Raw genomic sequence first — 24,197 nt, forward strand, 5'->3', positions numbered from 1 at the left:
TTAATTTATTATTGTTTTTCTATCCACAAGAAGAACTATTTGCCAAGACAAATGTCTAGGAAAGTATTTTAAATTAAAATTTTCGTTATTGTTATCCATTCATTTGGTTATCTAAAATTACCATGTTTCCCTGAAAATAAGACCGATACTTATATTAATTTTTGCTCCAAAAGACGCATTAGGGCTTATGTTCAGGGGATGCCATCCCGAAAAATCATGCTAGGGATTATTTTCCGGTTAGGTCTTATTTTAGGGTAAACACAGTAACATGGGTTCCCAAAGGAGTGAAATTTCCTTCTCTAGTCTTCCTGACGTTCCATGAGTGGGTATTAAAAATTTAGGTAATTCTTATGACTATTGTGGTGCCACCTATAACTCCAGAATTGCCAAGTTCAAATTCAGGTGGTCTGGAATCTCTGGAGAAAGCAACCAAAATGTTTCCCTAAAGGCACCTGGAAGCTCCAACATTCCACTGTGAAAGTTAACACTATTTTTCTCAAAAAAAAAATTAAGGTTAATATCACTTTCCAAACAGCAGTATTAGAGACTTCAGAATAGGACTTTACCAAGGATAGTGAATTTAGCCTTTCTCCCATATGAAAAAAATGGGCATATACAAAATAAATATAATGCTATCATAAAAAATATATTGACATAGTCAATCTAGCATGTATACCTTTCAAAAATTAATTTTAGTGATTATCAGCTTACAAAAATATTTTACCACTCTACCTTGACTTGCAAAGAGAAGTAAAAGTATTATTTTTTACTGTTTATCCATGAAATCATTCCTGGACTTAAAAATACAAAAATATATCTATACTGCTAAATACGTATTCACAAACAAAACTCTAGAACTTAAGAGTAAAATTAGAGGCATAATATACCCTAGAGAAATCCCAAATTCCCAAAGACTAACAGTAAATAAAAAGGGATAAAACCATTTACCAGTAAAAAAAAATACCCTTTATGCAAAATGCCATGTAAAATTATAAAACCATTCCTAAACTTAACTCTGAATGACAGATACTGCAAAAATAAAAGTTACTATACTAAGTCACAAAGACATTAAAAAAAAAAAAATGGAATGGCAAAAATATGTGAGGCACTGTGGTGAGATTACAAATTATTCTCAGGCAAGAAAATAATGTGTCATTCCATCACTCCGTGTAAAGTGCAACACGTTAAAAATGTTTAAGTAAATCCATGCAATTTTACTTAATTAGCAAGGAAAATAACATGACTATACATAGTAAAGGACTATAACATGACTGTAGGAATAGAACGTGACTATACATAGTAAACTCTGTTTCCACTTACTCATTATCACTTAAGCCTTTACAACTGACTTCCCCTATCTACCACACCTCTTAAAGCTGCTTTTTGGAAAATATACTGGGTAACATACTAACCAAACCACATCAACTTGGAGGCTTTTCTCAGTTCCTGTCACTCAGATTGTTCTGAAGCAACAGGCTTTTTAGACCATTCACTCTTTCTTGAAACCAACTATAGGCCAATTCTCATCACTCCTACATACTTCTGTCTTTTTTTCAGCGTCAACTCATTCCATTCCTTTTCCCTAACTATGGGGCCCTAACTACTCCTCAAGATTCTTACCTTGGACAAATTTTCTTTTTCTTTGTTGACTCACACTCCTACCTAACTTCAAATATCATCTCTGGATATTTGTGGATAATTTCCTGATCTCTAGTTTGGATCCTTTTTGAGAGTTTAAATAACTGTCTGTTAGATACTTTGTACCAAGTTTCAGTCAGTCAACAATTTTTTACTGCACAGCTACTATGTGTCAGACACTATGTTAGAAATGTATCCAAAACTTAATATGAAAAGTTCCCGTCATTAAGGAGCAGAAAATCTAAATGGCACACCAAAAAGTCCAACTCAACAGATCCAAAATTGAGTTTTCCTGTTCCCTCTTCCAATGGATTAAATATATACTAATAGATTCTGCATTCTCATTACAGCCGAGGCAATAATAATATGTGACTCTTTTTTCAATTCCACATTCAACCAGTTGCCAAGTAAATCCTGTTCTTTATTTGCAATATTCTATTCCTATTGCTAGAGCCCAGTTCAGGCCATTAAATATTTTCACCCAAACTGCAAAACCACCTTCTGAAGCATTCTCTATTTTCTCATCTAATTTATCCTGCACTTGACTGACAGATTAATTTTCCTAAACCACACATGTGATCCATCACTTAAGTACATAAAAATGTTTAACGGTCCTTCAATAGACAAGTCAAGTCCAAACACTTCTTCAGCTTGGCATTTGTGGTCCTCCATTATCTGGTCTTTATTGATACTTTTTCATCTCTGCCACCTACTATTTCTTCACCTTTTGCTCCTGCCAAATATGGCTTTTTAATCATATCTGGAAACCCCTTGAATACTGCCTATCTCTCTGCCTTCATTTGTCATTTCTTTCCTCCCATCCCCAACCTAACAGTCTCCAATCATTTGTACCTTTAAGAAGTCTAACCACACTTTGGTTCAAATAACATCATTTTTCTAAAATCTTTTTCCACCCTCTAACTCTATTATACATGTAAAGGCTATTTTTTAATATCATTTATACTTTATTTCTACTATAGTTATCTGTGTATGTCATACTCTTCCTGTTAATATTATAAGCAACTTGAAATCAAATGTCTTATATACCTTTGTCCTCCCACAATACACTGCACATGATTGACATTCAATAATTAAGTACATGTTGAGTTTATAATAAAATACATACATAAAATAATAGCACAGTTCATAAAATTATATAGGAAGTTTCCTTCAGTTCTTATGGAGAAAAATTACTGCCATGAGAATATATTTTTTTTAAAAGTTGCCTTATTTACTTCTTAAAAAGACAGATGAAAAAGTGTTTTTTTTCCCCTAGCATTAATCAGTATACCTTCTACCTCTTACATGTACATGAATTATTATTATAACTTCCTTGGCTCAGAATATAAAACGGCTTTCCAAGGTTTAAATTTTACATTATTGCACACACCTACTGATGACACACTAAATCACCTTACCATTGAAGACAACCTTGTAGAAGGAAATGGCTTGCCTGGAGGCTGCCCCCAAACCCATACCTCACAGAAAACCTAACTTTTTGTGTTGTTTTTTTAGAGAGGAGCAGTTGTAGTATAATTATATATCTCTGTTCCCACTTTCTCCACACCTCCAACAACATCTACCAACCCAAATGTTTTTCAGAGACCATACTTTCAGGTTCACAAGTTAAAAATAATAGATGGGTTTTAAATTCAACAGTTAATTCACCAAAAATTTCCTTAATACCTACTATGTGGAAAGCACTGTTGGGGACACAAAAATTAGTAAGACATAATTTTCGTCTTCTAGAACTCATTATTAAATGCACAACAGACACACATAAACAGTTCCATTATAAAGCAGATTATGTAAGTTCTAAAAAGCTTCCAACAAGGTACAAACAGAATGCTATGAGGAGAGAGAGAGATGAATTTAATTAACGAGTTATCTGAGAAGCTTCAAATAAGAGATGGATTTCTATTTGGCCTTTTTTTAAAAAAAAAAATCAAGCAATAACATTCAAGATTTTTAGGATTAATTATTTTTGAGTAAATAATTTCGTTTCAAGTATTTGTATTCACTAGTATTGAAGAATTGGGAGTTTTTCCATTGAAAAGGTACTGATTTGACATGTTAGTTAAAATTTCAGCTAGATTTTTTAAAAGCTCACCTTGAAACATGAGAAGATGTATTTTACAGAGCACTCTTGTGGTATATAATTAAGAAGAAAATTTTTTATGTTCAAGAAGAAGACACAACGTGTCCAATAATCTTAATATTTACTTAAAATTCTACTCCCAGAGAAAGGCTAGATACATATAAATGGGCCACTCTGTTTTTACAAGTGTTTGTTCAGCATACCAATAGTACATTAAAAGGGAAAAAACTGAACAACTGAAAATGAAATTCAAGGCCCTAGATTCATTTTTCATTCACACCACCTCCTCCTCCAACACTGGCTTCTTCCAGATATATGGTCGAAGGTCTGAATCAGACCTTGAAGAATTTGCTTTTCAAGTAGGCTCTCACGACACCATTTCTAGATTTAGATAACTTCCTTGAAGATTCTGAGTTGCCATGACCTAACTCTGGACAGGCTGAACACTGGGGACAGATGAAAGGATCACACTCATCTCAAGCTTAAAATAACTTGCACAGAAGGGGTGGGAAAAGTCCGAGTTGACAGATGACAACGGAGCACATTTTAAAAAGGGGAAATTATACGACAGGAAGGAGTGAAACAAACTGGGGAACACACAGAAGTATGTTATTCCAAATTGCTACTATTAAAAACAACAACAAAACTTTGGCTTTTAATTACAGTACAGAATTCATCAGACGTTTTTGTAATGACTGAACTTAACAGTCGAACAACATGAAAAACGGTCAGGATAAATTATATGTAGTTTTACAAAACATATTTGCATTTCAATATCTCATTCAAACCAACCTCTTGAGATTAACTACGTAAATACAAAGGAACCCAAATCAGATTATGCAGATTTAGGCAGGGGACGCTGGGAACGAATAACTAATGTAAGTTCGGTAACATGTCACACGGTGCAGTTGTCAGCTACAGTAGACAGGCGAGGGAACCCCGTACACGGGTTGAGCACAGGAATCCTGCACACTGTAGTCACCAACAGTAATTCAACAGCTAGTGGCTCTATCCATCCTTCCTACATTCCTCGTGGCCTCTGACAAGTCATCCTTTCAACCTATGAGGCTGCCCGCTCTCGCTCATCGAAAATAATTTCCGTGCAGGTAGTAAAATCACCCTCACAAACTACTTGCTCACACTTCCCCGCCTCGGGATGCGCCGTCCCCACGATGGGGAAAAGGTCGCCCAGCCAGGGAAGTTACGCGAAGTGGGCTTTCTCGGGGTCGACCCCGAGCCTGCAGCCCCGCAGACGCTGGGGAAAGGAAGCAGGCGGCCTCGGGAGAACGGCGGGTGGGCAGAGGATGCGAGCCCGCGAGGCAGGCTCCGCGGTGCCCCGGCACCGGCTCGGGCAGGAAGAATGGAGGAGGGGAGGCGCGGCGGCGCGGTGCCCGCGAGCGGCGCGGCGGTCCGGCCCCGCGGCCCGACCCCACCCCACGCTCGGGACCCTCCCGGCCCGCGGACCCGGCGTGCGTTCCTCGCGCCCTGACTCTCCCCGGAGGCAGAGCCGCTGGTTGACACCCGGGGATCTGAGAAATCCGGCAACTTTGCGCCGAGAATGCTTCCCACCCTGCAACACGCCGAGAAAGAGGAAAATGTCAGGCGATGACGGGGGAGGAAGGGTGACTTACCCATGTTCCTCCCGAGGGTGAGGAGCCTGCAGGGCGAGGCGAAGGTCTCCGGTGCAGGCGTCGCGGCGCTGTGTCCTCCCTCTGCCTCGCTCTCGCCCGCAGCCAGGGAAGGACCCGCGGGGGGTGGCCGCCGGGGAGGAGCAGCTGCTGCTGCTGGGGCTGCTGCTGCTGCAGGCGGCGCGGCCGCGGCGGGGACGAGCGGCGGGGGGCGGGGCGGGGCGGGGCGGCGGGCGCAGCCTGCGGCGGGCGCGGCTCGGAGCGGGCGGGCGGGCGGCACAGGCGCCGGGGCGGCCTGGAGACCGCCCGCCCCGACGCGCGGCCCGGAGCGCCCCGCCCTCCCCACCGAGCATGCTCAGTGCCGCCCTCTTGTTCTCCCGGTGGCGAGGGAATCTCGGCGTGCGGGTGGGCGTGTGTTTGCGGACCGGCTGCAGCCGCCGCCGCCGAGGACCTTGGTGGCGACCGCCGGGGGGGGCGGAGGGTGGGCCGCGAGCAGGCCACGCACTAGGGTACTGAGTCCGAGCTGCGACCGTCCGGCTCGCCCCAGGATTGCTACGGGGCCCCCGCCACCCCCACACCCGGTAAACGGGGCTCCCCGGCTGCACAGGCGGGAGGCGCCCGAAGGAGGAGACGCTGGGCCGCCTCAGTCAGGGCAGGACGGTGAGGAAACAAAGCGGACGTCCTGAAACGAAGCAGGATGGACGTAGAGCGACGTAGCCAGGGGCTGGGTACCTGGGGACGCCCGTGTGCCGAGCAGCCGGTGGCCCGCTGGGCAGCGAGCGGGGAGGTGGCCGCTGGGAGGGCGTTGCAGGTTAGCGGGCTTATCAGTGGGACGGCTCCAGGCTGCCCTGGCTGTGGCTCGTTTAGAAACCGAGAGTTCCGGACAGCCGAGGAGAGTGACCGCCCAGGATTTCCTCCGGGAATATGTCGTTCTCCTTCCTCAAGAGGGCGGGCTTCCATTCCTCATCCCCCGGAGGACGCCTGAGAAGCCATTTAACAAGGGGTGCCCTCGCCTTCGGGCTGCACCCAGCTCCTCCCCGCTCCCTATGGACGCGGCAGGAAGAGAAAAGTCTGCCTGCGTTGGCGGTGGCCCGGCGGGGCTGCTTCCCCGCACCTCCCAGGTGCGCCGGGACCTCAGCCGGGCGCTCCCTTTTGAGGGCTTCTCCCGGCTGGGCATGCGCGCCAGGTGCGGGCCGGTTTTCGGTTTTTGCCCTGGGAGAGGAGGCTGCAGGGAATCTTCCCTTTCTCCGCACCTGGTCTTGCCCTGACCCCTCTGTATTTGGAGTTGAGGAGTCAGCAGCACAATCTGGGGGAGGGAGATGCTGAATAGCTGAATGGAGGTTTCTTTCCCCCTTTGAAATTTTACTCTTTCCATCCAATGTTGAGAAAAGGTGCGTTTTACTCCCATCATCCGTGGTCCCTTCTTAGATCAGATGAAATTTCCGTTTGTATGACAGAAGTTACTGCAAGCACAGAAGTCAGAATGGGCCATGTAATTTGTTCAGCAGAAAGCAGATTTTATGTGACTTGTCTAAAACAAAAATGAAACCGTTAAAAAGAGGTTTAGTGAAACAATACAATGTAAGTGCAGAAGGCACAGCTGTAAAACTTCTGATGCACAAGACAATGAGGCACCTCACTCTTTCCCTTGCTGTGATTTTAGGATGATCTTTCTGTTTGCCTCTAAGTAATCTTACAAGGTTGAATTGGTTTCCAGCTGGTGTAACAAAGCACCAAAAGCTGGGTGGCTTAGAACAAGAGGAACAGGTTCTCTCAGTTCTAGAGGCCAGATGTCTGAAATCAGTGTTGGCAGGGCCATGCTCACTCTTGAAGGCACTAAGGAAGGATTTCTTCCTAGCTTCTGGTACGTCCTTGACTTGTAGCATAACTCCAGCCTTCACATGGCATGTCTGTTCAATTTTCCATTCATAAGGACACCACCAGTCTGATGAGGGGCCCAACGACTCAAGTATGACCACCCTGGCGCGTTTGTATTGCTCAAACAACAATACTTGCTTGGTCTTTTCTTAACCTTCATTAATCTCCTTCCAGATTCTCTAGTTCACTTGTTTCACTTTTCCTGCTGCTTCTTTTTGTAATTAATTACAATAATTTAATTACAATAATGTCTAAGAGCATCTTCTGTCTTTCATTTGGATATATAAATTGAAACTAGCAGCAAAAATAGTTGATGAAGCTTTGTGACCTCCCACCCGATGCTAGTTTAAGTGCCCTTTTGTTTTGCTTGAAGCCAAAAGCCATCCCTTCAGCCCTTTTACCAATTTAAACCACAGGATTGTTCAGGCATATTGCACACAATGAGTCAGTCCCAACACTGATGTGTAACCATGGTGAGACCCAATACAGTACTCCCCCCTTATCCACACTGAGTACATTCCAACCCCCCAGTGGATGCCTGAAACACAGATATTACTGAACCCAATATATACTATGTTTTTCCTGTACATCTATACATACATACCTATGATAAAGTTTATAAATTAGGCACAGCAAGAGATTAAGAATAACTAGTAAATAGAACAATTATAACAATACTGTAATGAAAGGGATGTGAATGTAGTCTCTCTGTCTCTCTGTCTCTCTCTCTTTCTGATAACCAATCTAATAACTGAGATGGCTAAGTGACTAACTGTTGGGGAGTGGATATGCCGGACAGAGATTTCATCACACTAATCAGAGTAGCGCATAATTTAAAACTTATGAATTGTTTATTTCTGGAATTTCCCATTTAATATTTTTGTACTCTTGTTGCCCACAGTTAACTGAAGCCTAGGAAAGTGAAACCTCAGCTAAGGGGGCACTGCTGTACTGCCTGCTACATGCAGAAGTGGACTGGTAGAATTCTTACCCCTGTCACACACAACATTAGTTCCCCTCCCTTTCTATTTTAGGAATATAACATTTTTCTCATACTTTTATTTCACGTTTTTGTTCAAAAGTTACCTGCATGAGGCCTTCCTTAGCCATTTTACCTAAAATTTCAGTACTCTCTCCCACTTCATATGCCCATTTCCATACTTAATTTTTCCTTAGCACTTATCATTAAGGTTTATTTTGCTTATTGCCTGTCACCCCAATTTTAATTTGAGCTCCCCAAGGACAGAAATTTTTGTCTGCCTTATTTGCCATTATATTGCCAGTGCCAAAAGAATGTTAACACATAACAAGTGGTCAATAAAAATTTGTCGTATGAATGAAAGTCTTTTTATTCTTTCTTTTAGAGTTTTTATTCTGAAAGAGCAAGACTATTGTTAATATTCTTTTTGTAAACGCTAGCATTTTACCAAGTAAACTTACTCAGTAAAGGTTTATAGGGATGATGATGATGATGATGACAGCTGCTGTGTTGTTTCTATCTTAAACAACGAGTCCTCCACTGGGTAGAATGTATTCTTTGTACTAATTTATGCACCCATGTACTCCTTAGAGATGTATGGAGTGCTTAGTATGTATGAGGCGCTATTATGGGAACTTGGGATAAAAAACTATGGTCTCTGTCCTCAAAAAGCTTATGTTAGAAAAATTTCTTTGATGATTAGTCATCGATCATATAAATACCTAGGAAATATTCACCTGATATCAAAAGAGTTTTCCAGAAATCTATTAGTGCCCATGCTCCATGTTAGGCAATGGTCACAATTTGATTAGACTTGCTACAAAATAAAGGAGGGCATTCCGGCCCAATGCAGACATTTTCAAATTCTATCTAAAAATCCATATTCATAAAGTATCACAAATTTATCTGAATGTCAATTTATTGTTGAAAATTGGTTTGTAATTATTCAATAGCTTTTGGTAGTGTGGGGAGTATCAAGGAAAATGTTTATTAGAAAGGATCAGAAGCACTACATTTTGGCAACGTTTATAACATAACTTCCCTCCACAGAGGTTAGAAGGTGATTTAAACTATTTAAAGGAAACGGTAGTGGCAGAGCTAAAGGAAGTAAAAAGAGAGTTTCTTCAAAGAAAATAGGGAATTGATTGCTTTCACCATGATGCTCTGAATATCATTTAAGGGAATCTCACTGGAGTAGTTAACTGAACTTTGCAGTGATAAAAACTGATTTGGCAGTGAATAGTTTTCTGCCTAAACACTTTATTTTTCAAAAAGCCTCGGTGAGATTAGGGTAATCCAGGCTGAACAATTGAAAGGTCTTAATACCTGAAATGTAACTGTAACCCTATCCCGTCACTTCTCATTTACTTAATATATTAACTATTTTCCAAATCTTATGAAATCTAAATTTCTTTTACAGTCGTATTACGTCAAACTGACTAATGTCTACATATTGCAAATAAATATATATGTAAATTGTATATTTTTAGATAAGATAATAACACTTTACAATCAATTGAGTATTTATTCAGCGTCTCTTCTGAGCCTAGCACTGTGCTAGGTGATACCGTGTTTCCCCGAAAATAAGACCTAGCCGGACCATCAGCTCTAATGTGTCTTTTGGAGCAAAAATTAATGTAAGACTGGGTCTTATATAAGATTATTATATTAAAATAAGACCAGATCTTATATTAATTTTTATATAAGACTGGTCTTATATTAATTTTTTTCTCCAAAAGACACGTTAGAGCTGATGGTCTGGCTAGGTCTTATTTTTGGGGAAACACGGTGTAAGAGACAGCTACAGATATGTATCATGCAAAATGAGTAGAATCAGTCTATTTTTAAAGTTTCTTCCTAATAGAAAATCTCCTGAGCCTCTCAGTGCTAACATGTAAAGAAAATTAGTCAAAGAAGTCATAGATGGTTTCAAAAGGAGAGGCTATGGATGGACAGAAATTTTTTAGGAAAGATAATGGGAAGTAAGGAATCTAGTCCAAGAGAGAGAAAGAGCATGAACTATGGCACAGGTATTCTTATTCATAAGACCGTAAAAAGGGTACATATTAGGGCATGTTGGGAAATAAGATTGGAAATTCAGTATAACAGAGTGTGTGGGGTTAAAAAACAAGCAAAATAATTTAAACTAGATAAGGTAGGAAATAGGGACCCATTGAAAGTTTCTGAGAAATGGAATAACATGGTAAAACAGTATAGGGGCAGAAGAAGTAGATGAAAGAAAGTAATATTTATGTAGAGTGTGTACCATTCCGTCTAGGAATTAGGTACACAGGGTGATTAAGACAGTTTCAGCCCTCAAGGAGTACAGTGGTAGAGACAGACAAGTAAACAGTGAAAATACAGTGCTGTAGCTAGCAAGATGCGTTAGTGTGGAAGAATATAGGTAGGACATTTAACCCTGTCACGGAAAGTCTCCTGGAGAAGATGCCATTTAAGCAGAGACCTGAAGGATAAATAGAAGAGAATCAAGCGGAAGGCTTTATGTATATGAGCCTAGAGACAAGGGTTTGAATCTTTGATGATCATGTAGTCAGGTCATGCATAGTGTGAAGTATGCAAAGATGTGGGAAAAAAGAAAAGGTCATGGGACAAAAGTGGACAAGAGGCATCAAATCCTATGGGGCCTCAGTGGCTGAGGCGAGGTGTTGGACATTATCCTGAGGGCAGCAGGGAGCTCTGGGAGGATTTTAATTTTGAAAATGACATAATTAAATTTATATTTTAGTAGTTGCAGAGTGGAAAGTGGCTAAGAATGAGGTCTAGACTGGAGACGAGGAGATTGGTAGGAGACTGTTATAATATTTCAGATGTGACTTGAACTAAAATAGAAACAGTGGGGATAGACAGTAGTGAACAGTCTTGAGACATATTAACAAATTGGTATTGGATTGAAGATTGATTAGATGTGTAGTTAAACTATATAACAGCACTATGTGGGAGGTATGATTATCTCAGCTATACAAATTATAAAACATACTCAGAATGTTTAAATAATTTAACTTAGGATCTATAACTAATTAATAAAGGAGACAATTAAAATCTAAGTCTCTCGAATTCAAACCCTCACTTTATATTTTGTGTGACCTCAACAGACTAAAAAATAGTACTGGTTTGTAAAATATCTTTATTTGAAGCAAGAGTTTCTTGTGTATTTTTTTCTCCTGCTTCTCTGAAATGTACAAGCATGAAAGAGACTATATATACTACTATAATATTTTATTTATGAATATTTAACAGAGCTACTTTTGATTAGCCTCAGTTATTCTTGAAATAAGATTCAGCCTATTTTAATTTCAGTTGGCTTTGCCATTCTATTGCACTAAAAGGGGGGTTAGAAGCTTGCTATGCCTCTAAGGTTCTAAATCATAACATGCAGGAACAAGTTATGCGTGTATATTTTTAGGTCACTTGACAAGTAAGGGTAAACTTTGTTTCCTTTTCTTTCTCCAAACTTCAAATTTAACTCAGTTTTTATAGAGTTCATTAGTGAGATACCAGCTCAGAAAAGAATGAGATCTCAGGTTACTGATGCCTGACCAAGTTTTCTTACCACATTTCAATGTAATGAGGAAATTGTACCAAAGTAAAATAATAGGTGTCTTGACATCAAGAGACATAAAGAATGAGACTATTATCATAAAGGGAAAGAAAGTGCAAGGTACAAGAATGCTGAGTCCAATTCTATCTCTAACTACCTCTTTGGCAGTTAATTCTGTCTTCGGGAACAGTTCACTTTGTAGCTGTCTCTCAAATTTCTTCTTTTTAAAAATTGTGAGTGGTATTACATCTGTCAAGAGGCGAAACCATGAACTAACTGTCTTTCAAATTGAATATTTTTCTCACTGTGCTTTGTTCTGATAGAAGCATTTAGTTCTATTGCCTAAGATGACCTCACTCTCCACGCCGCCTACTCTAACGTACATCCTCACAGACTTGCTGCAGAAATACTTCTTAGTCTTAAAACATTCTACTGCTCCTATTCTGGACTGGCCTGAGGCAACACTGGGAAGCACTAATTGAAATTAATCGATGCTCTTAGGATCACTTATGTGTCAGAAACTCTCCTGTAATACTAACATCTAATGCTAACCACATGAGTTAGGTATTTTACATATAAGGAAATGGAGAATCAAAATATTTTAATTCATTTGCCTAATGTCACGCAACCAATAGAAGGTAGAGGGGAATTTGAACCAAGTCTGTTTGATTTCAAAGTCCCCGCTCCTTCCGTTTCATCACGCTGCCTTGTATAAACTTGTTTCCTCACCCCTAACCTCATCTCCACTATGACACTGCATGAGAAAGAGACACCTGCACTTTGTCTTACCTACTTCCCTACACTGGCAAGATTACCTGGCTGGTTTCTACCTAGGAATGCTTCCCAGATGATAGGAAACTAATCAGTAATCTATGCCAATGGATGTATAACCATTGATTCGCTTGTGAAACAAGCATTTTAAGAGTGGCCTTTTACATTAAAAAAAGCAATTCAAAAGAAGAGCTCTGATTAGATTATCTTGCTTCATCTATGTGTGCGTTGCTCAAATCACCAGTAATTGTCCTTTTTGCTACTTTTAAGGTTTTTCGAGATCCTCTTGAATGTTCCACTGTCTCCTTTTCAAGGGTCCTCTTTTATACACTTAACAATTCACCTAAAGACTTCCTTAAGGAGACGTGTTCTAATTTAATCTCATCCAACTCCAATTAAATAATTCTTAGTGTTTATAAAGCTTTTATAATAAAATACTAGCTCAGACTTCTGAACTGAAAAGCCTCATTAATCAGCACATCTATTTAGAGTTCACTAGTAATTAATTCTCATAATGATGATCCTGAGGGGTTACCAGATTCAGAAGTATTATAGATGGAATAAAGTTTGCTTAATATACTTGTCTTAGTGTCCTATTGCTGCTGTAACAAATTACCACAAAATTATTGGCTTCACACAGATTTATTATCTTACAACTCTGGAGATCAGAAGTCCAAAATGGAGCTCACCAGGCTAAAATCAAGGTGTGAGCAGGGCTGCATTCCTTTCTGGACACTCTAGAGGAGAATCAATTTCCTAGCCTTTTCTAACACCTCGGGGCTGCTCACATTCCCTGGCTCGTGTGCCCCTTCCAGCCAGCAATCACATCGCCTCCTCTTACTTTCCTGCCTCATTCTTTCCCTTATAAGAAGGACCCTCATGATTATGTTAGGGTCACTAAGATAATCCAGGATAATAACCCCATCTCATGACCCTTCAATCACAGCTGCAAAGTCCCTTTTGCCATGTAAAGTAACATATTCACAGGTACCTGGGGTGGATATGTTGGGGGTGGAGTGGAGGGACATTATCCTGCCTACCTCAGTAGTTAATATTTATTCTGGTAAATGTATGAAAGTTAGTAAGAATCTGTATGTATTGATGATACATATGTAATGTGCATATCAAGTATGACTATACTTGATAAATGTATTAACTACTTATCTCCTCATGCTGAACAACAGGCTTTTCATTTTATATGTGTACTTTAATCATTTCATGGATGTACATTTTCATCTGTCCAGATCCATGATCCAGATCCACTTTTTAATGTCCTTTTTTCCTTCCTAGAACCTAGTAATAGTAATAGTTCTATATGTATAAGTTTTCAGTAAACATCATTGATTAAGTTGACTCTGTATTCTTGAAGCAATCACCTCTCCAAGGCATTTGCACATTCAGAACCTAGTTTTTTGTTTGTTTGTTTGTTTGTTTGTTTTAGTAAACAAACCAATTCCTGATTTTCTGGGTAAAAAACAATTACAGGAATGTGAAAATTTCACATGGAAATTAATTGGAATAAACACTTCGTAATTATCAAGTCGGCAAGCCAGGTATTAATTCTAAGTTGTTATTTCCATGTAGTCATGCATTTATTCAACGAATACTTAATACTATGTATTGATCTATGGTCTAATCCTTGGGGATATAACTGAACACAATAAGACTTATTCCTTCACTGAGCACATTTGAGTAAGAAGGACAAACAAGCAAATAAACAAACAAACAAAAAGGTAAGTACTGTGAAGGAAGCAGATGAGCTGGAACAGACAAAAATGGCAGTGGGGAAGTAACTTTATGTAACATTTATGGGAAGGCCACTTTTGGAACCTGATAACTAATCCGAGACCTGAAGATAAGGAAATCAGGCTTAGCCAGAGGAGGAACTTTTCAGGCAGAGGCAGCTGCAAGTGCAAAGATCTTGAGGCAGGAAAACTTTGGCTGTGTTTTAGAAAATGAAAGAAGGCCAGAGTAACTGAAGCCTAGTAAGCAAGGGAGAGTGGCAAAAAAATGAAGTTGCAGAAGTAGCAAAAGGTCCAATAAAGTAGAATTTGGGGCTTTAAGCCCTCCACATTATTCCAGAATTTAAAACCAAGTGGGAAATAGGATTCAGGAGTCAGATTTGATGGAGATCAAAATAGCTGTATCACTGATTCTGCTCATTGGAGAACAGCACAAAATGGGCTTCTGCTAGTACTGCCCCCACTGCCATCATCCTGAATAAATTTACTTTCCCTGCTGTCCTAAGCAGACTAAACTGCAGGCTTCCCCCCAGGGGAAGCCATTTGCTAAAGGGCAAAGGAGAATTAAGCCATTCAGAAAGAAGAAACCGGAGAAGTCTGAGCCACACTTTCTCAGTCTGATTCCCTGTTTTATCAGAGATAGTTCCTTCTTCCTCTCAGTGGAAAAAGGGTACTAAGGAATGAGAGTGGAGGAGCAGTTGCTGAGAGAAACCAGGACTATTTGCATGATTTTCTTCCTGCAGAGAGAACGTTCTCTCTATGGAATGTATGAAGGAGGGGGATAAATATGACCCTTCTACTCCCATCAGATGGGTCTTCTAGGCCATGGTACAGAGTCTGAATTTTATTCTAAGTACAAACAAAAAGCAGTGAAAGGTTTTTAGCAGTGGAGTTACACACTGATTTACAGTTTGGAAAGATCCTATTGGCTGCTGTGCAGATGAGTGGAGATAAGGACAGCTGATGATGAGAGGCCTGTGAGAGATGCTGTGGCTTGCACCAGGGTGGCTCTAACGGAGAAGGAGAAAAGTAAGAGGATTAGAGGTCCAGAGGTAGAAAGGCTGGGCTTGCTGATGAATCAGATTTAGGGAGAAGAGTTAAGGAGGAATTCAGGCTAGGTGATTAAGGATAATTGAGGCTGAGACGTCTGGTTTAAGTGAGTGGTTAGTGGTGCCATGTACTCAAACGGGAAAAACTGGGAGAGAAAAATGATGGCAGCACAATCATATTCCTTGGATTTGGCAGCGAGAAGATTGTTGGTGATTCTGCAAGAATTGTTTACGTGAATTCTGGGAAGCAAAGCCAGATTTAGAGTTTGAAGAAGGACCAACATTTGATTGCTTGTGTACATTTTTAAAAGACTTTTGACTGTAGAGGTGAGCAGAGAAATGACATAAGAAGGAAGACATGGGATTTTAAGAGATTTGTTTTTTTCACACTGAAGTGAATGATCCATTGGTGATGCAAAGTAGACAGAATAACTGAAGGTACAAAACCTTTGGAAAGGCAAGAGAGGATGGGACCCAGTGCTCTGGTGGGACGATAGGTCTGAGAGACAAACACCAGCAGTGAATCTCTGTAACAGGAGTGAAGATACCGATACAGATGGGTTGGTAGATTTTATGCCAGGAAGATGGAGACTCCCCATGGAATAACGTCTGTTTTATTTACAAAACAAGGGAGGGGCAGGGGAGATAGGAGATGTGAGAAGAGAAAAGACAACATGAAGTAGTTGTCTCCACAATTGACTGCAACCCTAAATGCAGAAATTAAGTAGTATTACGGGAGTGTTGAATGTCCATGTGAGGTTTGTAATTATCAATGAAAAATGTAATATGTCAGCCTGGTTGTATTTTTCTTCAACATTGTTTTTTAGAGATTCTGATGTGGTCAAAGAACAGTTGCAGTGCAGTTAATAATAGCACATGTGGACTAAAAGGGTAAGATACTTGAAATTTATATTTCAGAGGTCGTTCAGTTTAGAAGGTCTAGGGTATGGCCATGGGAGCAGGTGGCTGAAGAGTAGGGTAAAGTTAAGAAATCAAGGAACTGAGAGGAAGGTTATAGGCTGAGTCATCCACGTAGGTACTGAAACCACAGAGCGTGATGACAAAAATAGGAGTGGAGTGTGAGCCAGGGACTAGGTTACCTATGAGGGAAGAGGAATGGCCAAGAGATCAGCAGATGGCAGCAACATGATTTAGAGAAGGATATAACCAGATGGCATGAGCTTCAAGGAAGCAGAGGTCTCTGCAGAAGGACAGCGGGGAGCAAGGAGAATATGCACCCCACTTATTGTCCCTGTGGAAGATGGACTGTGAAGGAAAAAACAGATGTCATTTGAGAGGGTAAAGTGTCCTCAACTGGAAAGTCCATTTTGAGTCAAAGATAGAATGGAAAGTTTCCAGAAGATTGAGACTGTAATAGAAGGTTTTGTTACCAATTGTTGCTTAATAAACCACACAAAAACTCAGTGACTTAAAATAACAATTTTATAATCTCTCAAGATACCATTGATTGACTGGGCCCAGCTGGGTGATTCTCCTGATTCACATGATGTTGGAAGGGGCTGAAGTCATGTATGGCTTTGATTGTGCTGGAAAGCCAAGTTGGCTCATTTACATATCTGGTGCCTTCATGGAGATGACTGAAAAATCTGTGCACAGCAGGAGGCCTAGGCCTGCCTATCAATCTTTCTATCTATCTATCTATCTATCTATCTATCTATCTATCTATCTATCTATCTATCTATCTATCATCTATCTATCTTTCTCTCATGCTCTCTCTCTCATCTCAGGGTGTCTCTCTCTTTCATCTCAGGGTCTCTCCCTCTCCACATGAACTTTCAAGCAGTATAGTTGAAGTTCTAACATAACCAGGGCTCCCAACAGCGTGAAAGTGAAAACTGCCAGAACTTCTTGAGGCTTAGACCAAGAACGGGCTCAGCATCACTTCTGCCACATTCTATTTATTAAAGTGAGTCACAGGTCCAGTCCAGATTCAAAAGAGTGGACTCACTATGATGTCACTACCAGGAGATGTGATCCATTGGGAGCCATCAGTGAGAATGGCTACCACAAGAAACTTGTTGATTCTGACCCAGGCTTTTTAGAGGGCAGAGTGGAAAGGTTGAGATGGAAGTGGGATTTAGTCAGAATAGAAGATTACAGAGCAATGTGAGAATGAAAGACTGAGGTGTAACAGAAGACGGAAGGACTTAAACTTCCAAAGATGACTAAGGTAAACAGGAATCTGAGACATGGTCAGACTAGTTCTACTAAAGAAGTGATCTCCAGATTTTTTTTTATTATGCACTCTAAAAATTTTCAAACATTCCTCATACATTATAACTGTATAATTATTAATTATATGTAATGTTTTACTGTAATACATACTTTGTAGAATGAATATAAAATAGAAATGTTAAAGGGTCTTTAAGAAGGGGGAAAAATCAATATAAATAATAAAATGGCACTACCTACGTACCTACCTATAATTACTTCAAATGTAAATGGATTAAGTACTCCAATCAAAATATAGGGTGGCTGCATTGATAAAAACAAGACCCTTACATATGGTGACTACAAGAGACTTACTTCAGATCAAAAGACACACAAAATGAAAGTAAAGAGATGGAAAAAGATATTTCATGAAAATGGAAAAAGTCCGTAACAAGAGACAAAGAAGGACCCACTAATTCCACTTTTGGATGTTTATCCAAAGAAATCCAAAATACTACTTCTAAGGGACATGTACATTCATATGTTCATTGCAACATTATTTACAGTCCTCAAGATTTGGAGGCAGTACAAACCAACAAAACAGAAACAAATTCATAGATACAAAAAACGTCTTAATGTTGCCAGCTGGGAGAGGAGCTAGGGGGGAGTGAAAAAGGGGAAGGGATTAAAAAGTACAAATTGATAGTTACAAAATATTCATGGGAATGTAGGATACAGCATAAGGAATATAGTCAATAATATTATAACTGTATGGTGTCAAATGGGTGCTAGATTTATTGGGGTGATCACTTCGTAAGTTATATAAACGTGTAATCACTATGTTGTAAACTTGAAACTAATACAATATTGTATGTCAACTGTAATTGAAAAGTAAAACATTTTTAAAAGACTGATGAGATCAAAAAGATAAACTAAATAATAGTTTTCATGTTTTATTCTATTTATCAATGGTTCAATGACCTCTTTGTCCTGGTGAGAATGCCTCAACAATTTAAAAGAATCTTGGTTTAATACCTTGTAATATAGTGGCTCAGAGGTCTGGTTCTAAGTTCAGATTATTCCCATGTTGGTTTTAATGGCTATTTTAGCTGAAAGAGTTATCTCACAAAAATAAGTACAGCCAGATGGAAAAAGTACACCATTAGCTGTGCTTGCTAAATCATGATACTCATTTTTCAATCCCATCCCCAATTATGCACAGGGTTTTATTCAAATTCAGCTAGCAAACATATCATTCCCAATATCAGTCAGTTGTTCTTACAAACTAATCAGAAGTTACTGCATTTTTATTTTTTATTTTTAGGGAATGGCTTCAAAACCCATTGAAGCTACTCATTTGAAAAAATTGTTTAAAGTTTCAAAAACTCTATTTCCAAGTTTTTAAGTGCAGATATTAAGTTTTATATTTACGTGTGTTTTTTTCAGCAACAAAATTATATTAGGTTGGTGCAAAAGTAATTGAGGTTTAAAATGTTAAAAACAATTGCAAAAACCACAATTACTTTTGCACCAACCTAAGACAACAATGGAGCTTTTCTAAGTGTTTATTTTTAAAAATGCTCTCCCTGGAGCACAAATGTCTTGAGCAGCAGTTACTTTCTCCTTCATTATTAAAAATGTCTCCTTCATTATTAAAAATGTCACCTTTACCTTGAAGAAACTGATCAAGAGAATTTTTTTTTCCAAAAAATATCTGACAGTCACTTGTATTCAGAGAAAAGGTCAGCAAATTGGGAACACTTGTCAAGTTTTTTTTACAGGTGTTACTCACCTTTTAATTGGATAATCCTTTCTACAGAAAGACCATACACAGGTTACTGTGTGGTAAAAAAATTTTCATAATCAACCCTATTATAAAGTATTACAAAGGTTCCAATATTATTAAAAGACCTTATTTTATAAAAATTAACCACATTGGAAACATTCTGTGTAGCACATAAATTGTGGTACAGTGTAAGTACATAGAAAGGAAATCAACTTACAAGCACCTCAGTTCTCACCCCTACTGGGCCTATGATACATGCTATACATTTGACTTGTGAACAAGTGAGGGCAGCAGTGTCAGTCAGTACATTAAGTTAGAAAAGCATAAATCCCTTCATTTTTATAGATACAGAATTAAATGTGTCAAGTCTAATATTTTGTTCTTGCTCCTCATTGTTTTGTTTTGCACACCACATTTTGGAAACCATATTCTTTGAGTAGAATGAAGAAGACGGATACTTGGTCCCAGCAATATGGTCCTCAGTAAAACAGTGACTTTAGGGTGACTGCTCCTTTTGGCAACACTTGGTATAGTAGAGGCTTCATACTGGAAAGTCTCACAGTAGTATAATTACTAAGCACCAACTTTATGCAGGCAATTGTTATAACAGTGACTTTTACGTTGGAAGGCAAGAATTGGGGAAGAGAGAAAGGATGAAGAGATTGATATAAATAATTTATTTTTTGCACACAAAATTTCTAACCACCAAATCTGAGAGAATAAAAACTGTTAGTGTTTGACAGGACCTCTCGATGACAGATCTGATCTATCACTGAAGCTATTCCCTCAGCCAGGAATGCTCTTTCCTCAGACATTCCCATAACTGCTTTCCTCTTGTCATTCAGGTCACAGCTCAAATATCTCAGAGAGGAGCTCAGTGGCCTCACTTCTATAATGTATGCAAACAAACAGATCTAAATTAATCGCACTCATCGCAATATTATCTGATATTTTCTTGTTTTATTTATTTGTTTTCTCTGTACTAGAATGTAACAATGATAAGGATTTTGTCTTGTTAACTGACACTGTTGGAACAGTGTCTGGCATAATTATTTTCTTTTAAACATCAGTCACATACTCTAATTTAGTGCATCGGCAAAGAGAGCTTTAAAGATAGAACATCACAGGCCTCATTGAAAGTGTCCCATATCTAATGCTATTTAATGGGAGAAGGGGGCATACGCAACAACAGTTGTTTGGTAGTGGGTAAGATGTCTAAGGGAACAGCTGTTTTCTGAAGCATCTTAATAGCTTTAGATTTCTGATTCAAGGAATGAATGAATAGGCTCAAGATGCTCTTCTGAGCATGTGCTTTGCTGGTGACAGTGATAGGTTACAGGAAAAAAGACAGAATAGTGATAAGCTATAGGAGATACGATTGTGGAAGAGAGCTCCTTATAGAATGAAGGATTGGGAGAATAGAACACAGAGATAGTATTGAAAAAGAAATTATAGGAGAAATACAGATTAGAGATGAATAGAATCTAAATCAATAGCATAAACAGAGATCAATTACTATAAAACATGATTTATGCCTTCAAAGAAATTTACAAAATAAAGATGGAAGCCAACCTATACACAGTTAAATGGAATCCAAGTCTTCTTGGACTCACCTCATGCATACCTTCAGGCCAGGCCACTCAGTTTTAGCCCTTAACTAAATCCAACTGTGAGAATATTGCTTAGAAATATAGACTTACTAAAGATTTAATGAGAAAACAGAGGAAGGAGTCATAGAGCAAAACAGCCTAAAACTCTCCCTGCAAAATTTCTCTCTTTCTTACAATTGTCTTATTCCTTCCTCAGAACCTCCTCAGCAGCCTTTCTAACTACTGTGCTTCGTTCTCTTTTTCCTCTTTCCCCGAGCTAGCTTGCACAGTATTCTCAGCAAACCAAAATCCAATTGTGAGCAAAACTACGACCATCTATTGTTTCTCAGGTGCATTTAGCATGGTGAGTGTGGGTGGGAAGAGTGACTCAACTCTTATGCCAAGATATATTCGGAAAATGGAAAATAGTCAGATGTTATTAGAGTTTAAGTTTCACGATAGGGTGTATTTGGAAATAAAACTGAAAAGGTAGCTCAGGGTATGATTAGCCTTGAATGCTGCTCCAAACATTTTGTAGGTCCATGGGGAATCTTGAAGATTCTTGAACAGAGCTGTTTCATGATCAGATTTGTATTATAATAAGTCTGGGAACAATACGAGGAATGAATTAGAGAAATAGCCAAAGACAGAAACACAAATTTCAACTATTTTAAAGTTATTCAATGATGAGGATATAAATAGAATGATAGAAATGACATGGAGGAGACATTTTCTAAGTGCATTTAAAACTCAAGAATCTTCAGAATTTTAAGTTAGGTCAGATGTAGATGGATGAGAGGGTTCCCTTGTTTCTAGCTTTGGAAACTGTTGGAAAGTGATGCAATTAAATGAGTGTGGGAATGTAAACAATGAATAACTACCATTTTTAAGTGCATTTATGCTTTGTTCTTGCAGGCAGAAATAATGATTTAGATGTCAAACTGGACCAATGTGATAGGAAAGCAATACACCCACACAAAGATGTATAGCTTGGAAATGCGGGTGTGCGGTTTCAAGGAAAGGTCAGAGCGAGAGGGAATTAGCTCTACAGAATGATGATGAAAGCCGTGGAAGCAGATAAATGATGCATGAGCAACTATGGAGCTGGAAGAAAATACTGCTAAGAACATGTACAGAAGAAAGTGTTTTAAAGAAATTTGTGGGAAAATAGGAGCAGAAAAACAGATTGATCAAGTTGTCAGAGGAGAAGGACTGTAGATAAAAGGACGACTTCATTTTGAAAAGTGAGAACAATGTGAGAATTTACGGAAAAGAATTAGGATAATTTACAAGTGGATGTGGAATTCTGATACACCATAGGTTTTTAATCAGAAAGTTTCATTACAATACACTGTTCACAGTTGTAAGGCTGATTATAGTGAAGTGGGGGCAGTGGGAGGGTGATAAGGAGAGGACTGAGGGAGAAATTTTGGCTGTGATGTTGGGATAGAAAGAATTCCCATTTCAGAGCCTTTTTGTACAAATCTAAAAATCTAAATTAGACCTTGATCAGGGGTTGGTAACTTTTTCGAGAAAGGGCCAGAGAGTAAATATTTCAGGTTCTTTGTGGCCCATACTCTCTGTCCCAAGTACTTAAATTCGCCATTGTAGGGCAAAAGCAGCCACAGCTAATCCATTAAAAGATGGGCACTGTTAAGCCATATTTAGGCCAGGAGCAGAAACCTTATCTTAAAAGACATCTTGTCTTGATCCTGTCTCGCTTTATCTCCTAGGGGCCTGTGATCAGGGGCCTGGGCAGTCCAGTCCGGAAGGCGACCTGGGGCCAGAGTGTGGAGCTGGAGGGCTTGGCCATGCCCTGAAATCCTTTGTCAACGAACCCCCCCTGAAGCATGGAAGGGGGAACAGCTTCATTTACCCCCCTCCTATAAAACTCCATCCCCCTCTTTGCTCCGGGAGGTTATGGTCTTCTCCCTCTGCTCTAGCCTGCCCTCCCACAGCTCAAACAAGCCAAATAAATTCTAATAGACCAATTTTGATCTCCCGCGACTCATCCCTCCATCTGTGCCTAACAGGCACGTCTGTGTTCCAATGAAATTTTAATTGACAAAAATAGATGAGGGGCTGGACTTGTTCTGTAGGTTGCCGTGTTCTGACCCCTGTTCCTGATCAATTAATGCCTGTGAGATTGATATCTGGTTAGCTTGGGCATGCTTGATCTTGGTATAAGTAGTATTTTACTATAAGCTCCTGCAGGGCTGATTCAGTTTTGTTCAGGTAAAAATCACTTTTATCTTCAGATTTTAATCTAGGTAGGGTACACATCAATCTGGTGATCATTCAAGATCCAAAAAATGAGATGGTATTTTTAAATCAGCAAAGGCACTTTTGGTTTTTCTGAGATAAATACCTATGTCAGTAACAATATCCACATCTAATGTTCCTTGTGATCTTTGCAACCGCATGCCATTTCCGTAGCTCCTTTATTATCTTTTTTACTCTTCAATTTAATTGATAAATCAATATATATTAACAAATAGACCAATCCCATTGATATATTTTAGTTATAAGACAATTATCTGTCTTGTTACATTAATCCATGATTTGCTTACATGCAAATTAATCACTATAATGAAAATGGGCTTAAAACACTCAAAATGAGTTACTGTTATTTTTTCTGTATTCAACTAAAATTTTCTGTGTGCTTTATTCAATTATGCTCTCTCCTTTGTTCTAGTTAAAATTCAATATGTATTCATTCATTCATTTATTCATTGAAATCTCATTGAGTGCCATGTGTCAAGCAGAACACAATGTGCTGGGAATACAAAAGTAATCTGACTCAATCGCTGCCCTTAACATGCGCTCTGTCAAGGATAATAGAGTTTTCAGAGGGAGGGAGTCATCAACAGTGTCAAATACGGGATAAAGTTCAACCTTGAGAACAGAACACAGGCCACTGGATTTAGCAATAATAATAACAATAAAAAATCATAGAGCAGTTTCAGAAGAGTATCAATGTAAGTGGACCCACTCTTGGATTTTTCAAACTCTTATCTATGTTACCATGCTCAGATTCCTAACAATGCAGCCCAAGGGCACAGTCTTAGTTTCTCAACAGAGGTTAAGTGATGAAATTTCTTTACTTTCCAGGTGGATTGGACCTCACAGCTGTATCAGTCAGGGTTCTTAGCTGTAAACAATAAAACCAGCTCTGCTAGGCATCAACAGAAGAGGATTTTAGTAAAGGATATTGGATACCTCTCAGAATCTCTGGAAACAAAGGAGAATCATTCTTGGCAGCTATACAAATAGCAACAAAGTCAGAAGTCTGAAGCCAAGCTAGTCCT

At 39.3% G+C, this 24,197-nt stretch overlaps 2 protein-coding genes across 9 annotated transcripts in view; one reads left to right on the forward strand and one right to left on the reverse strand.

Moving 5' to 3' along the window:
• Positions 1-5,569, reverse strand: part of RAP1GDS1 (Rap1 GTPase-GDP dissociation stimulator 1) — a 130,029-nt gene extending 124,460 nt beyond the window's left edge. For 7 of the 8 annotated variants that reach the window (XM_074323300.1, XM_019741122.2, XM_019741119.2 and 4 more), the window contains exon 1: positions 5,368-5,569. In XM_074323300.1, the coding sequence (XP_074179401.1) occupies positions 5,368-5,371 (4 nt within the window). In that variant the 5' untranslated portion in view covers positions 5,372-5,569. The remainder of the gene's footprint in view (positions 1-5,367) is intronic. The other variant, XM_074323298.1, reaches the window with a different exon arrangement.
• Positions 5,370-23,799, forward strand: LOC141569997 (uncharacterized). Its single transcript, XM_074324806.1, has 3 exons — positions 5,370-6,024; positions 21,805-21,840; positions 22,623-23,799. The coding sequence occupies exons 1-3, from the start codon at positions 5,370-5,372 to the stop codon at positions 22,940-22,942; spliced, it is 1,011 nt and encodes a 336-aa protein (XP_074180907.1). The 3' UTR covers positions 22,943-23,799.
• Positions 23,800-24,197: the final 398 nt, after the last annotated feature.

The sequence above is a fragment of the Rhinolophus sinicus genome, linkage group LG02 (assembly GCF_036562045.2).
Source record: "Rhinolophus sinicus isolate RSC01 linkage group LG02, ASM3656204v1, whole genome shotgun sequence".
In the NCBI taxonomy this organism is placed as follows: domain Eukaryota; kingdom Metazoa; phylum Chordata; class Mammalia; order Chiroptera; family Rhinolophidae; genus Rhinolophus; species Rhinolophus sinicus.